Source organism: Stenella coeruleoalba (assembly GCF_951394435.1).
Source record: "Stenella coeruleoalba genome assembly, chromosome: 7".
NCBI lineage: Eukaryota > Metazoa > Chordata > Mammalia > Artiodactyla > Delphinidae > Stenella > Stenella coeruleoalba.
This window is the reverse complement of record NC_137153.1, coordinates 14,039,664-14,055,910: the sequence shown is the minus strand read 5'-3', so window position 1 is coordinate 14,055,910 and position 16,247 is coordinate 14,039,664. Positions and strand designations below refer to the sequence as shown.

The following is a 16,247-nucleotide window of genomic DNA, read 5'->3' as shown; positions in this document are numbered from 1 at the left end:
TGGGGGAAAGTAGAAGAATTGATTACCTTCTTGGTTGCTGCTCTTGTGGCAAAAGTCCTCCCACTCACTCTCTTTGTACTTTATTCACCTAAAAAGAATAGCCATATCTGAAATCCTGGAAATCACCGTCCATTTCTTGCTCAGAAAAGTCTAACATGTATCTTAACTTTCAGCTGGATTTAATTCATGTTCTGCTCTCTTTCAGAGATGTCTTCTTTGGACCAAAGATCTCTTTCGTGATTCCTTGCAACAATCACTGAGAATCATCCTGTATTCCAGACAACACCATTCTTAATTCCCCACAAACCACACTCTAACAGTGTAGCTGTATTTCTGGTTCCTATGCAGTGCAATAAAGCACAGATTCTATAAATTCTTACTTGCCTAAGTAAACTTGTGTTAAATTAGCAGTAATAAAAATTCCATTTAATTTTTCTCTGTGGAAATCGTTTAAAATTTTTGACTAGAAAATTTTCATCTACAAGGTGTTCACTGTGCTCAGTAAAAGAATTCTGTCCCTCAGAGGAAGAGCCATAACCCTGGCTCAAAGATGGAGAATACTTTCAGTTCTTGACAGATCATGTATACTTAATGAAAAGAACCAGAGATAAATTGAGGTTCTCGGAAGGGAAACTAGAAGTTTTCTAGTAAGAGGGGGAAAAGGGAGCCAATATTTGAGTATATACTATGTATGCCAAGTACTTTAAGCACATTTGCATTTTGCTGTCTTAAAAAACCACAAAACCATCAAGATAAGTATTCTTAAACCCACTTTTCAGATGCTAACTCAAGTTTAAGGTATTTGCTAAAACTCAAGACAGACTTTGAAGACAGTTCCAGTTCCAAAACACTCACATAGTTGTATCCTTAAAACTATGCTACATACCCCTGACGTGTCCATTTTTCTTGGGAATAACAAAACACATTAAAAGAAACATGTAATGGATCAGAATTTAAAGTCACATGAATTTTAAAGGTAAATAAAACAGATGCCTTCAAAGATATTTTCTGGGTGTTAGAGGCAGTTTTGGACTATGCTCCACACCTTTGGAGGTGTGTACTGACGAGTAGCCAACAGAATTAATTTCAGAAAGTCCTTCATGCTATAAAAATTTATTAGAGGGCTTCCCTGGTGGCGCAGTGGTTGAGAGTCCGCCTGCCGATGCAGGGGACGCGGGTTCGTGCCCCGGTCTGGGAAGATCCCACATGCCGTGGAGCGGCTGGGCCCGTGAGCAATGGCCGCTGAGCCTGAGTGTCCGGAGCCTGTGCTCTGCAACGGGAGAGGCCACAACAGTGAGAGGCCCGCGTACCGCAAAAAAAAAAAAAAAAAAGAGTGGTAAAAAAAAAAAAAAATTTATTAGATACTCGCTAAGTGCCAGCTGTTATTAAGATTTGGGGATGTAGTAATGAATAAGATGGACTTCTCCTCTTGGAACTTGTATTCTAACAAAACTGTAATCATTACAAATATTTATAAATGTGAAGCCTGCTGCTACAGAGGAGAAGTGTAGGGTGCTATACAAAGTACTGCTGTGGGGAAACGTTTGAGAAGCACCACACTTGTAGTAAATCTAGGAGATAACCATTTTGAGTTACAGTGACATTGTTTCACTGAAATACATCCTTGGAGGTCCCTGATCTGTTTCTCGAGACCACACCCAGAACAGTTTCAGTGTTCAATAGGTGTTACTGGGCTAAACAAAACAATTTTGAGGTAATCAGAATTCAGTTCCTCTTAAAAGCTGCAAAAACATAAGTCAGAACATGTTTTCAAATAGTATGACTTCTACAAAAAGGCATGAAGAAGTGGAATTGTTTTAAAAAAACTCAAATATATTGTTTTATCAACATAGTATATGATTTGATTGAGCTTTTTTTTCCTTCACTGAATTCACAGGTATTAAAGTCAAACTAACACAATAACAGAAGTCTTATATCCTTTCTGAAACAGTGCATAGAATAGGTAAATAAAGAAAATCACCAGTACATTTTCTACTTGGTATAGTCTCTCTTTGAGGGAGGAAAAAAACAAGGCAATTCAACAATGGCTTTTTACTAAATATTCCCTTATTACTGCACTCAAAACATGATGAGAAAAATAGTATTTGGAAAAAAGCTAAATATTTAATAAATGGAATTTTATAGATTATGACTATTCTTCATATTCTCTCCTTTCTGGAAATAACTTGTAATATCAAATTGCATTACATTCTTTTAGAAATGAATGCATTATAGAAGCACACACTGTTTTTTATGTAGATTACCAAATAAATGTAAAATGTGAATGTTCACACAATGTACCTTACACAACTTTTTCTGACTTGGTCAATATGTTTTACCAAATAAATATAAAAACATGAATGTTCACACAATTTACCTATGCAACCTTTTCTGACTTGATCAATATGTTTTTAAAAGCAAACATCTCATTCAGTCATTTAATGAATAGATCCTTATTTTTTTCAATAGCTTTTAGCTACAAGACAACTAAGCTTTTATTAAAAATGTACTATTGTGGTAAACACTGTGTTTCAACTGAACGAGGTAGGTACTATCACAATCCCTGTTCTATGGACAAAAATGCCAAGGTTTAGAGATTAAGTAGCTCATATTAAGTTACATTATCAGAGCAGTAAAGCCAGGTTTTGAATATGACAGTTTTCCTCTAGCATCTAGAGTCTTAACCACTGCTTTATTTAATAGCATCAGATAATCTATTTCCTTTTTAGGAAAGCAAACTTTTACTTGTATGCGACAAGTACATTTCAGATAGCTCATATATGTTAAATGCTTAAATGAATAACAATTTCTGTATTTTTATCTTTGACTTTCTATATTCTTGTTCTTACTATGAATTCCATGGGGCTGAGCACAAAGTTGACAGTAATACTTACTAATAGCTCATCTCTTCTTGATAAAATTTTTCTTTTCCTCATCATAATCCATAGGGACTCCTTGAATATTTTTGTTTGCTGGGATTAGGTACTAATCCTAAAGGATTATTAGAGAATTGGAAGCAACATGGAGAAACAAAACAATGAGCAACAACTGTTAGAGGGAGAGGACAGGTAAGAACATTCACAGCTCATTCTGCAACCTTAACTTCCTTATAATTGCCCAGAAATATACATGAGTTCTTTCAATAATAAATTGTCTTAGCAAAGTATTATGACAGGTACTTTTAAAATGTAAATAATCTTACCAGTAAAATACTATGGGCTTTAAAATAATTTTCCCAAAAGGAAAAAATCATCAAATTCATATATTTCTAAATCATACTGCATTAACCACCTAAACCTAAATTTTTCTGTCAAAGAATTAAAGAGAAACTGATATTAGAAAAGTATAGTAAATTAACATTGAATTAGCTTCCTCAATTTACTTCTATAGAATGGTATCACCAAAATGTGCTCAACTTGGTATAGTGGTATACCTGGAGAGAAATGCATGCCATACATGTAGCCAATACACTCTCAGAATTTTACAAATAAAAACCTATAGTAAATTTTCAACGAAAGAAGTATATGTGATCTCCATTTCCAGAGTTTTAGAAGTCAAAACGTAAGTCTGTTGGGTACTATGGGTATAAAACTGACTTGATGTCTACTTTAAATATACATTAAAGGGAATACACACACATACAATACAAACACACACAAACACATATATGATAATCTAGTAGCAATTAATATGATTGAGAACTATAGTTGACTATGTAGACTATAAATGCAACTGGGACATGATGCATATAGTAAACTAAAGTTTATAGTATCAGCTTTTAGCTACAAAGAAATATAAGAAATATCCTAATCCCCAAAGAATAAATTCTATAGTAAACAGTACACACACTTAAAAAATATATATATGCATATAAGACATTTCTTGACACTTTTAAACTAACTCCAGTTAAATAAATAAGCAATAACATGACAAAAATTTATTTTGAACCACCATCACTTGCCTAGATCATAATCTGAATTTTGCTATCAAAACTATGTAAATCCATAAAAACAGCAGCTAAAAGAGAGCTGGCTGGCATGGCTATACAAATATCAGACAATACAGATTTTAGATTAAAAAAATTGTACAAGAGACAAGGAAAGACATTTTATAGTTAAAAGGGTCAATCCACAACAAGATATAAAAATTATAGATATATATGCACCAAACAACAGAGCCAGAAAATATATGAAGGAAACACTGACAGAACTGAAAGGAGAAATAGTTCTACAATAATAGTTAGAGGTCTCAATACTTTACTTTAAATAATGGATAGACATCTAGACAGAAGATTAAAAAGGAAACAGAGGACTTGAACAATACTCTAAACCATCTAGACCTAACAGACATATACAGAACACTTCACCCAACAATAGCAGAAAACACATTCTTCTCAAGTGCACATGGAACATTCTTCAGGATAGTCTGTTAGCCCATAAAACAATTTTCCATAAATTAAAAAAATTGAAATCATACAAACTATCTTCTCTAACCATAATGGAATGAAGCTAGAAATCAATAACAGAAGAAAAACAGGAAAATCCACAAATATGTGGAAATTAAACAATGCATCCTTAACAACCAATGAGTCAAAGAAGAAAGAAATAGGAAAGTCAGAAAATACTTTGAGATGAATGAAAACAAAAATAAAACATACCAAACTTATGGGATGCAGCAAAAGAAGTACTCAGAGAGAAATTTATAGCTGCAAACATATACATTAATACAGAAGAAAGATCTCAAATCAACTGAACTTTGCACCTTAAGAAACTAGAGGGACTTCCCTGGTGGTGCAGTGGTTAAGAATCCGCCTGCCAATGCAGGGGACACGGGTTCAATCCCCGGTCCGGGAAGATCCCATATGCTGCAGAGCAACTAAGCCTGCATGCCACAACTACTGAGCCTGCGCTCTAGAGCCCACGAGCCACAACTACTGAGCCCATGTGCCACAAATACTGAAGCCCACGCACCTAGAGCCCGTGCTCCACAACAAGAGAAGCCACTGCAATGAGAAGCCTGCCCAGCACAATGAAAAGTAGCCCCACTCACCACAACTAGAGAAAGCCCATGCACAATGAAGACCCAATGCAGCCCCAAAAAAAAAAAAAAAAAACAATGAAACCAAATAAAGTATCAGCAAAATTGACAAACCCTCAGCTAGACTACTAAAAAAAAAAAAAGAGAGAGAGAGAAAGTACATATAACTAAAATTACAAATAAAAGCAGGGACATTACAACCAACCTTACAGAAATTAAAAGTATTATAAGAGAACACTATGAACAATTGTATGACAAATTGAATAAAATAGATGAAATGGACAAATTCCTAGAAACACAAAATTACCAAAGCTGACTCAAGAATAAATAGAAAACCTCAACTGCCCTATAATAAGTAAAGAGATTGAATGAATAATCAAAAATTTTCCATCAAAGAAATGTCCCGGACCAGATGGTTTTGCTAGCGAATTCAAAAAGATAAAAGATAAATTAACATCACTCCTATTCAAATTTTTCCAAAAAATAGAAAAAGAGAGAACACTTTCTAACACATTCAATGAGGCCAGCATTATCCTGATAACAAAGTCAGATAAAGACAGCAGAAGAAAATATAGAACAATATCCCTTATGAATATAGATGTAAAAATCTTCAACAAAATACTAACAAACCAAACCCAACAGCACACTAAAAGGATTATACACCATAACCAAGTGATATTTATCCCAGGAATGCAAGGGTGGTTCAACCAAAGAAAACAATTCAATGTAATACACTAAATTAACAGAACAAAGGGGAGGAAAACATGATTACTTCAATAGTTATAGAAAAAGTATTTGACAAAATTCAACACCCTTTCATGATTAAAAAACTCAGCAAACTAAGAATAGAAGGAAACTTCCTTAATAAAATAAAGAGCATTTACGATATATCCACAATTAACATTATACTCAATGGTGAAAGACTGAAAGCTGCCTTCATAAGATAAAGAAAAAGACAAGGATGCCTGTTTTCATCCCTACTACTCAACATTGTACTGTAAGTCCTAGTCAGAGCAATTTGGCAAGAAAAATAAATAAAAGGCATCCAAATTAAAAAGGAAGAAGTAAAATTATCTCTATTTAAAGATAACATGATTCCATATATAGAAAATATCATAAAATCCACAAAAATACTACTAGAGCTAATAAATGAATTCAGCAGGGTCAACACACAATAATCAGTGTTTTATACACCAGTAAGGAACAATCCAAAAAAAGATATTAATAAAACAATTCCATTTATAATAACATCAAAAAGGATAAAATATCATGAATAAATTTAACCAAAGAGGTGAAAGACCTGTACATTGGAAACTACAAAACATTACAGAAAGAAATTAAAGAAGACCTAAAAGTAATGGAAAGATAATCCATGTTCACTGATTGAAATACTTAACATTTTTAAGATGGCAACTGTCAAGCGATCTACAGATTCAGTACAAGCCTCATCAAAATTCTAATGGTCTTTTTTTTTTTTTTCCCAGAAATAGAAAAGCCAATCCTCAAATTCATATGGAACTGCAAGGGGCCCCAAATATCCTAAACAATACTGAAAAAGAAAAACAAACTGGGAGGACTCAAACCTTCTGATTTTAAAACCTACTACAAGGCTACAGTAGTCAAATGTGTATGGTACTGGCTTAATAGAAATATAGGCCAAAGGAACAGAATTGAGAATATAGAAATAAAACAAAACATCTATGGCAAATTGATTTTTGACAAAGGTGCCAAGACCATTCAGTGGGGAAAAAACAGTCTCTTCAACAAATACTGCTGGAACTGGATAACCTCATTCAAAAGAATGAAGCTGGAACTCTACCTCACTCCATATACAAAAATTGACTCAAAATGGGTCAATGCCCTAAATTTAAGAGCTAAAACTATAAAATTCCTAGAAATACGGGCTAATCTTTATAACATTGGATTTGGCAATGGATTCTTAGGCTTGACACCAAAAGTATAAGCAACAAAAGAAAAAAATTAATTGTACTAAATAAAAATTTTAAACTTTGATGCATCAAAGAACATTAACAAGAATGTGAAAAGGCAATCTACAGAATGGGAGAAAATATTTGTAAATCATATATTGGATGTAGAATCAATACCTAGAATAAAGAACTCCTACAGGGGCTTCCCTGGTGGCGCAGTGGTTGAGAGTCCGCCTGCCGATGCAGGGGACACAGGTTCGTGCCCCCGGTCTGGGAAGATCCCACATGCCGCGGAGCGGCTGGGCCCGTGAGCCATGGCTGCTGAGCCTGCGCGTATGGAGCTTGTGCTCTGCAACGGGAGAGGCCACAACAGTGAGAGGCCCGCGTACCGCAAAAAAAAAAAAGAACTCCTGCAACTCAGCAACGACAAAAACAACCCAATTTAAAAATGAACAAAGGAACTGAAAAGAAATGTGAATCAAAACCACAGTGAGATACCACTTCGCACCTAGTAGGATGGCTTTAATAAAAAAAAAAAAAAAAGGAAATACAAGTATTAGCAATTTGGAGAAACAGCTGTTAGGACTGTACAATGATACAGCCACTATGGAAAAGTTTGGAGGTTCCTCAAAATGTTACAGAATTACCATGTGACTCAGCAACTCCACTCCTAGATATATATCCAAGAAAAAGGAAGACATGTCCACACAGAAACTTGTACACGAATGTTTATAGCAGCATTATTCATAATAGCCAAAGGTGGAAATCCAAATATCTAAATGTCCATCAATGGATGATTGGAAAAACAAATTGTGACTTTCCAATTGTGATTGGAAAAACAAATTGGAAAAACAAATTGTGAAAAACACGTTTTCCAATCAATGGATGACTGGAAAAACAAATTCACACAATGGACTGTTATTCAGCCATAAAAAGCAAAAAGTACTAATATATGCTGCAATTTAGATAAACCTTGAAAGTATTAAAGCAAAAAAAATCCAGAAACAAAAGGACATGTACTGTATGATTCCCTTTACATGATATATCCATAATAGGCAAGTCCATAGAAACAGAAAGATTAGAGGTTATCAGGGGATGGGAAGAGGTGGAATTGGGAGTAGTTACTTAACAGTGTTTCTATGGGGTAAGGAAAAGTTTTTAAAATAGAGCTCTGGTGGTTGCACAACATTGTGAATACACTAAATACTACCAAATTGTATTAAAGGCTAACATCAATTAAATAAAAAACTTTATGTAGAAATAATAGAGCTTACTTTCTTAAAGAAATTTATTTCAGACATTAATTTTTAGCCTTTTGCTAAATTATCCAGTAAAAGGTAGTTACCAAATAACTTATTTCTTGAGCTGCTGCTACACATTCTACTCCAATGGTAGTCAAACTTGGATTCTTTTCCTGGTGCTCTAATATTAAAAGTAAACCATATACTTACAGAGATTTACTTTTTCTTGTTCAGATATAGATAAGTAAAAAGGTTTCCACTAAACTCGTAATTTTTAAAACCCAACAGCAAAGAATTAAAATTTTTATGTAAAACTTGTACACTGCAGCTTCTTGAGTCTCTCATCTTTGGGGAGGCTCTTAAGTTCTCAATTTTTCATGTTTTAAATTGCTCTAACGAGGATTTAATTTCACTGGATAATCAACACTCAACTCTTACTCTTTTCACTTTTTTATACAACTACATTTTATGCACATAATTCTATGAAACTAACATTGATTCATTGTATTCATAAACATACATTTTAATGTCAGCAAATAATTTCAAGCTTTTTTCATAAGAATGGAGTGTGGTTTTATAGGAAAAAATAAGCCTACAGACAAGTTTCGATTGAAAAACTAAGTCTTTATAGATTTAGGTAAAAATATAAAATACACAGGTAATACTTTCTTCAAATAAACCACCACATCTTGTAGCTATGTGGTTCATCTTCATACAGCTAAGAAAAAAACTTCTCATGGAGATTTCTGGAGTACTGGAAACCAGAGGTTTCTGTAATACCAATTATTACAAGCTCTGGCTCATCAATAAAGTAGCAAGTAAATCTTTAAATGGTCACAGCAAAAACAAAGACCAGTAGCGTTAGAGTTCACCATTATTTTCTAGCTGTCAATACACTCAGAACAGTTAAAAATACAAAGACTCACCTTCTATTGAACCAGTATGTTCTCTTTTTTTTTTTGTTTTTGAACCAGCATGTTCTTTAAATTTGGCTACATAGCAGTTCCCAATCAGGGGTGATTCTGTCCCCACCAGGGACATTTGACAATGTCTAGAGATATTTTCGGTTATCACTTTTGGAGCTCTACTGGTTCTAGTGTGTGGACTCCGGTGAGTCTGCCAAACCTACAACACAAAGGACAGCCTCCCACAATAAAGAATTATCAGGCCCAAATGTCAACCTTGAGATATCCTGAGCTACATTAATGGTCTCGGCCATTTCCATCCTGAAATTTGTACCACAATCTCAGAACACTTCACTGAAACTGTTGTTCTGTTCTGATGTCACAAGCTATAAATTTGATTTGTAACTCTAAGACCCTGGTTAAATAATACAATCTCAGGAAAAGCAGAGGTTAAAAATATTTAAGAGAAAACTGATAGAGAATGAAATATAAAAAGGAAATAAAATAGAACTCAAGTCAGAGCTATGTATGACCAAAATTTTAAGATCTTGTTAGATTTCTAGATCTCTCCAATTTATTAGCTTTAATCTGCAGTGTAAACAGTACAGAACATGACTGAAAATTAAGGGGCAGGGCAGAGGTTCTTTCTATATTTGTGCCATATAAATACCTTTTCACTAAAACAAAATTTAAAGAAACAACAAACTATTTAATTCTATGTTCAGGTTTCAATTTTCAGCACTGTGTTTACCTTTGCTGACACATCACGTCTTCTTTGGAAGGAGGCAGGCATTAAACTATTTGTTCTTCCTGATATTTCAAACCTGTTAGTACTAAAAAGCACTTTAAAAAATAATAGTATTTAGGATATCCTTAATTCCAAATCAGACTGTCCCAGAGAAAGCAAATGTGCTACATCTGTTACTTCTGTTAGTTCCTCAGAATTAAAAAAAAGAAAAAAGGTAACAAAATAATCTTCACATTAAAATCTCAATTAATACTGGTCCCTAAATAAAAGTCAGTTTAAAATAAAAATCAAGTTTCACAAAATAAATACACTGAAGCAACTATAATAGTAATAACCTTTATTTAAAATATTTTTTAATCTAGGAAAGCTCATTTTACATGAGTTTCCAACTAAATATTAGACTCAGAAACAAAGAAAATAAAACCAGAGAAAATCTTCTGTAGAAAAAATACACAAGGAACATTTCTACATGTGAAAAAGCAGTAAGCAGTCTTAACATGAACATCCAAGTCTTACTCTCAATTCCATCTCTCCTAGTGAACACCACTATCAACCTTGAGATCTGACTTGTTCTTGTCATTCTTCACTGAGTAGATGAAATATGTTAAGGTGTCTTTTTCATTCACTGGAATTGACCTAAAGTGGCAACCAACTATCTATAAAGAAAAAAAAAAATTGAGGAAATTAAATTATAGATATTAACAGATTTTATAAACTAGGTAAAAAATACTGTCATCAAAAGAAAATGTGTGATGGTAAGAGCTATTTCCTTTTAAAAATAAATTTAAATTTAACAAAGAACCAACAGGATGAAAAGCATATAAGAGTAAGATATTGTGAACAAGAGATACTGTGATTTCAAAGGATCCCTTGGCCCACTCAATTAACTATACATTAATTAGAATGTGTATTTCCTTTTACTTATTTTGAATTTTATAACTGAGATCTAGATTAGGATTTAAATAGTTTTACTTTTAAACTTCAAATATCAATGAAACAGAACAGAATGTAGGAGTCCACATGCATCATATAATGGTTTAGTCTCTACTTATGGAAAAAGGATAAACATTAAGTTGAAAAAGCTTTGGTACTATAGAAACAAATCATGAATTATCTTACAAATATGTCTGCTACAACTTACATTCATTCATTGGCAATATTTTTTGTTAAGGTTCCCTGAAAATTATTCTGAATAAAAATTATTGATGGAAAATGAGAAGGGAAAAAGGGATGTCCACTGAAGAATGTTTACCTGCTTTCTTGCCTTTTCATTCTGTGCACTGCAACTACGAATAGAAGTATAATAGACTAAACTGGGGCGCTGATATGCATATTTAGATTCTAGAAGATAAAACTTCTTAAAGAGAAAGATAATTAAGAGACTTAAGGAGGACAGTCACTCAACTCTGGAATCATTTGTAAATATCTGCATTTCTGAGTAAGTTATAACACTCGTGACTATTTGGATTTCTCATTTCTAAAAAAGAAAATAGCTCTAGAAATAATTTAACTTTTTAAAAAGAAGATCAGATTATCAAAAACTTCAAGTTTGATTTCCGCATTTAAAAAATATATACATTTAAATATAACATTTAAAATAATCATTTCTTCAGTTCTCATTTGTCCCAAAACAAAGGTACCTTCACTTGATTAGTAAACTGTATATATATCAATAGTTTCATCATGGCAGGCAATATCTATATTTATGTTAATATTAATGTACTATACAATCCAAAAAGGATGTGATCTTTTAAATCAAATTTAAAGAAAAATTAGATTTTTGTTGCCTAGGCAAGAAGGAAAGATGCAGCTCTGGCTAAAGCCTTAATATACCGGACCTTAATGTTAAAAAGCATTCTACTCATCTTCTATCTTATTCAATATGCACATTTTAGAAAATGTTGGATTACTAAATTCAAGCTGAAGAATATAAGAAAACTTATTTATATATTTACTTATATCCTGTCGAATAGGTTAAGCATTTTTCTTTTAAATATGATTGAAGTACAAACATATAAATCTATAAATATCTTAATATGATGTACAGATTTCTTGGCTCTATTATTTCCTGAGAACACAAACACACTCAATTTTTTAAAATTCACTGAAGTACTACAAGTCCTGTATCAAGAAACTATAAGTAAAAGCTTGGATACAAGTCTTTGCATCTTCTAGATGTAAAAACATGGGTGCTTCAAATAAAACTAACATCAACCAGGACAAGTTCTGAAATAGTTAAATCAGCCAGGTATGGGAATACTGTTTAGGGGCTTATCTGTAAAACCTACTCCATCAAAAACTTCAAAAAATAAATTCTAACAAAGACATCAAAGTTTATTAATTTATTTTATTATGCCTCAATTAGGTGTTCAATAAATGTTTACTTAACAAATAGAATTTTAAAATAAACAGGTTTCTAGAATGAGAATTAAAAAACCTTTCACTCACTATTTCTGAAAGTCATTATTGGAAGATGCTTAGAAAACTGCACACAATCCATTGAGTAGTCATTACACAAAGGAATTTCCTACGTGGTAGACAAACGTTTCTTCCACAATAGCTTTTTTTACTAACTTTGATTTTTCTAACTCCTGATAAAAGGTACTGTTATATATGCTACATTAACAATGTCATTAGCATTTAATGACCCTTTTTTATATGAACAGGTTCATTTAAAGGTTAAATAGCTTAAAACTCATATATACCTCCACAAGCTGTGCTTTATTAAGTCCTGGTCTGGTTGGGAGTTTGAAGTGTCTTTTGTATCTCCTAAGTGTATTCACCTGTAATTGGTATAAATCAACCTGGAAAAAATTAACATATCATTTGTTAAAGACTTAGCTTTGTTATATATAACAACAATGCAATTTCAACACAATGAAAACTTAACTCCATTATTAAAAATGCCTTTTATATAATCAAAACTACAAATGTATTAAACACTTCAATCTTTTGAGCATAATTATTAAAGACCAGGGACCAAAAAAAGAACTTATAAGACAACAGAGCTCTAAGAGTTGTCAGTTGAAACTGTAATAAGTCCAATTGTGTAACTGCATGTTAACTGGCCATATTTAATTTTGCTTTCATTTTCAGATTTTTCAAATGTTTTAAGTATTTTTAAAATTTGTTCATATTTTTTAAATAAAACTTTCAGAATGGAGGACTTAAGATTTACATTTAACATACGAAAACTTTCACCTACCTCTGGAGTATCAATATCTTGAACAGGTGAATCTCCTCCATCATCATCACTCCCTTTTCTCTTTCTTCTGTTTCGAACGCTCTGAATTAAGTTTTTATGATAATCACAAATGTAAAGATGCCTTGCCTGAAACAGAAAAGTTTCACAGACTACTTATGATTGCCGTAAAATGTGTCTATGTATTAAAAATATGTAACAGTGAATTATTAAAAATAAAAACAGTCCAAACAGGCCATTGTTAAGACAACGCACGTTTCTTTCTACTCTAGTCCTGAACCCAGTTAAAACCTACCATGTCTGGTAATATTGTTAAGAAGACTGGGGGTGGGGCGGGGAGAGGTGCCAGTAAGGGAAGCGAGACACAGAGAAGAACGAGAAATTTCTACCGTCTGGATTCTGTCATCAAATTGCAGCGATGGTGAACTAGATTAGTTCAGTCATGCTGTTTTTTTTTTTTAACAAGGGGAAAATGATGCTGTTCACAATTTTGCTATTTGATAGCATTTTCTCTACTTAAAGAGCATTTTAAAATACTGTAATGTATGCTTCCTAACCTTGCTAACTTAATACTCAAATTATAATCGAGCACAAAACTATCCATTTTTACAAATAAGTTGCTGATTTCACATCCTAAATTTAAATTTGAACTATGAACTTCTCTGCGTATTAAATAAATGCATTTATCAGTAATACGTTTTTCCAACCAAAGCAATGTGAAATTATTCAAGTATACCTGAAAAGTTTCTCATGAACACGACGGAGGAACTAACTGAATAGGCAGAAAACTTTAATTACATAGTTCTGAGAGCTGTACCGTAACATCTGAAATACCGGGTTTCGTACATTAGCAGTTACTCCTTAAAAAAAAACAAACAATTGAGGACTGAGCTAATAGGCTTTTAAATTAACCTCTAAGCTAAGGGCAAGCTAAAAAGATGCACAATGTGTGCCGGTTCTGGCATCTTGTTATTTATTACCGTCGCCCAGAGCTCCGGTAAGTGGAAATGGCCGTTTCTAAAAACCTCAGCGACGGTCAAAAGAACAAACGTGCGAAAGGACGAAGAAAGAAACCCTGATGGCTGCCAAACGGAGGGCAAAACCGCAGAGGCTGCGCGCTCCCCACGTTGGGAGCGGCTGCCCGGGATGCTGACACGGCCGCTCGGCTCGCAGCCAGGCGTCCCCTGCACCCGCGCCCGCGGGACGGGGAACGGGATCCTTGTCGCCCGCGGCGTCAGGCCCTACCAGCACTCCACTGTCCCCAGACCGGGGGAGCTACTCCCCGGGGCCGAGTGCCGGCTCGGGCAGCAAAACAAAGAAGGCGCCTCCGTTCCACAAGGAGCCGCCGGGCTGCAGGACAGCTACTCCGGGCCCTCTGCTCGGCCGCCCCCTTTGTTTCGCGCCCCGGCCTCCGCGGAGGAGGAGGGGGAGGCAGGGCGCGGGTGAGGTCGCGCGCGGGCGCGGGTCCGCGGCGCGCGAGCCTGTCGGCTGCGGGCGGAGGGCCGAGTTGCAGCACATTGTTGTTTCCTTCCTACTAGAGACGCCGGAACGGGCTCGCGCTGCGCCCAGGTCTGGGGGCCCCGCACCCCACCGACGTCGCGTCTGCTCCACTCCCCAAGCGCCCGCGGGGCGCGCAGGGCAGGCCCGTCCCGCCGTCACTTACGCTCTTATCCAGCTCGATCTTCACCTTCTTCTGGGAGATGCTCTTCTGGATCCTCTTGCTGAAGCTGGCGTTGCCCGCCGCCCGGCCGCACCGCTCGCCGTCCTCGCGCAGACAGCACAGCTGCCCCGGGCCCGGCCCGGCCGCTCCCGGGGGCCCCGCTGCCGAGACCCCACCGGCGCCCGGCACCTCGGCCCCGGCGCCCGCTCCGGCCCCGTTCCCAGCCGAGGCGGCGGCGGCGGCGGCAGCAGCGGCGACCACGGCGGCCATGACGACGGCCGCGTCCCCGCCGCGGCTCATGTCTTCGGGCGTGAAGCCGTTCATGTCCCCGCGCTCGCGGAGACGCGCTGACAGAAGCCCCGCTCGCCGCGCCGCTCGCCTCTCGGGAGACGTCGGGGTCTAGGCTGTCCCTCAGGCACCTGCCCGGCGGCGGCTACTCACTCTGCGCCCGCGGCCTCCGGACAACACCGCGGGCCCCCGGCCTGCCGGTGTCTGCTGGCGCCGGGACAGTGGACGGGGCTTGGGGTCGGGAACCAGAATCTGGCGTCGCCTGGAGCCGGGACGCCGCTCACTGTCACATGGAGGAGACTCCTCAGCAGTTGGACCACTGCGCCTCCGCCTCCCTCCGGCCCTCGACCTGCGCAAGCGCGTTGCGCCCTTGCCCGTCCCGCCCCTTCCACTCTGTCGCATGGCACCACGGGAATTGTAGTTTTCTTCCGGGGAGCCAACCTGAGCTCCAATCTGACCCAGCGCTTCGCGGTTTAGGGGAACTACTTATCCCAGCATTCATGGCGCGGAGGCGGGCCGGGCCCTTTTATTTTGGGGGTGAAACACGGGGAAAACAGGGGCGTGTAGTTGGGGTTGCGAGGTTTTCTGGCTTCTGGTCTCTCCCGGGAAGTTGGGCTGTGTTTAGCTACTGAATTTTGCAGAGCTGGCAATTTATACGAAGAGGTTACTCAACTCCTGAGGCGAAGCACAAAACGCGGGGGGGCGGGAGTAGGAGGGAAGGGGAGGGAGCTTGTGGGAAAGCAGTTTCGGGCTGTTTTCGTATCTGTGGAAAAAGTTTTTGGTATGACTACGTTTTTGTGGGAAACCCAGACCGAGGAGAAGCCCTGGCATTTTTCGGGTCCCGGAGGTCCCGCAGCTAACACCACGGGATCTGATAGCAGTTCCGCTGACTGACGCCCCAGACTGTCTGTGAGGGCGCCTGCCGGGGGGAAACGCGCGTCCCGACCTCGGCGCCGGGATGGGGCCGATGTCGGGCTGGAGGCCGCCTCCAGATCCTCGCATTGTCCCTGCGAGGAACGCGCTGGCTTGCGGGGCGCACACTGTCGCTTCTTGAGGTGGAGCTGCTGACAAGTGGACTTAACGGGGCTGCTTTTCGCTTCCACCCCCTGCCTCTCCGCTTTCTCCTCGAGGGAACTGGGAGCCGGTCTAATAGCATTTAAAAGGGACGTGTAGCCCCTCCGAGTCTCGGTCAGCCTGGGGCTCCCGGAGCCCGAAGGCGCGCGCCCGACCGAGAGCGC

General features: G+C 37.6%; 2 protein-coding genes and 1 long non-coding RNA gene across 4 annotated transcripts in view; 1 reads left to right on the top strand and 2 right to left on the bottom strand.

The window, feature by feature from the left end:
* LOC307188528 overlaps positions 1–199 on the bottom strand; it is a 60,470-nt gene extending 60,271 nt beyond the window's left edge. The window contains exon 1 of the long non-coding RNA XR_013828967.1: positions 27–199. This is a non-coding gene — a long non-coding RNA (uncharacterized lncRNA). The remainder of the gene's footprint in view (positions 1–26) is intronic.
* Positions 1–10,050, top strand: part of SCRG1 (stimulator of chondrogenesis 1) — a 30,502-nt gene extending 20,452 nt beyond the window's left edge. The window contains exon 3 of the mRNA XM_079925767.1: positions 206–10,050. Coding sequence (XP_079781893.1) covers positions 206–260 — 55 coding nt within the window. The 3' untranslated portion in view covers positions 261–10,050. The remainder of the gene's footprint in view (positions 1–205) is intronic.
* Positions 10,051–10,181: 131 nt separating this feature from the next.
* Positions 10,182–15,456, bottom strand: SAP30 (Sin3A associated protein 30). 2 transcript variants are annotated; one of them, XM_079925760.1, is made up of 5 exons: positions 14,725–15,456; positions 13,065–13,190; positions 12,565–12,663; positions 11,112–11,145; positions 10,382–10,515 (listed from the first exon to the last, which is right to left on the bottom strand). In XM_079925760.1, exons 1-4 carry the CDS (start codon positions 15,043–15,045, stop codon positions 11,128–11,130), a joined length of 564 nt encoding a protein of 187 aa, XP_079781886.1. In that variant the 5' UTR covers positions 15,046–15,456; the 3' UTR covers positions 10,382–10,515; positions 11,112–11,127. The 2 variants fall into 2 exon arrangements, with proteins under 2 accessions (XP_079781885.1, XP_079781886.1); XM_079925759.1 differs by lacking the exon at positions 11,112–11,145 and having other exon boundaries at positions 10,182–10,515; positions 14,725–15,453.
* Positions 15,457–16,247: the final 791 nt, after the last annotated feature.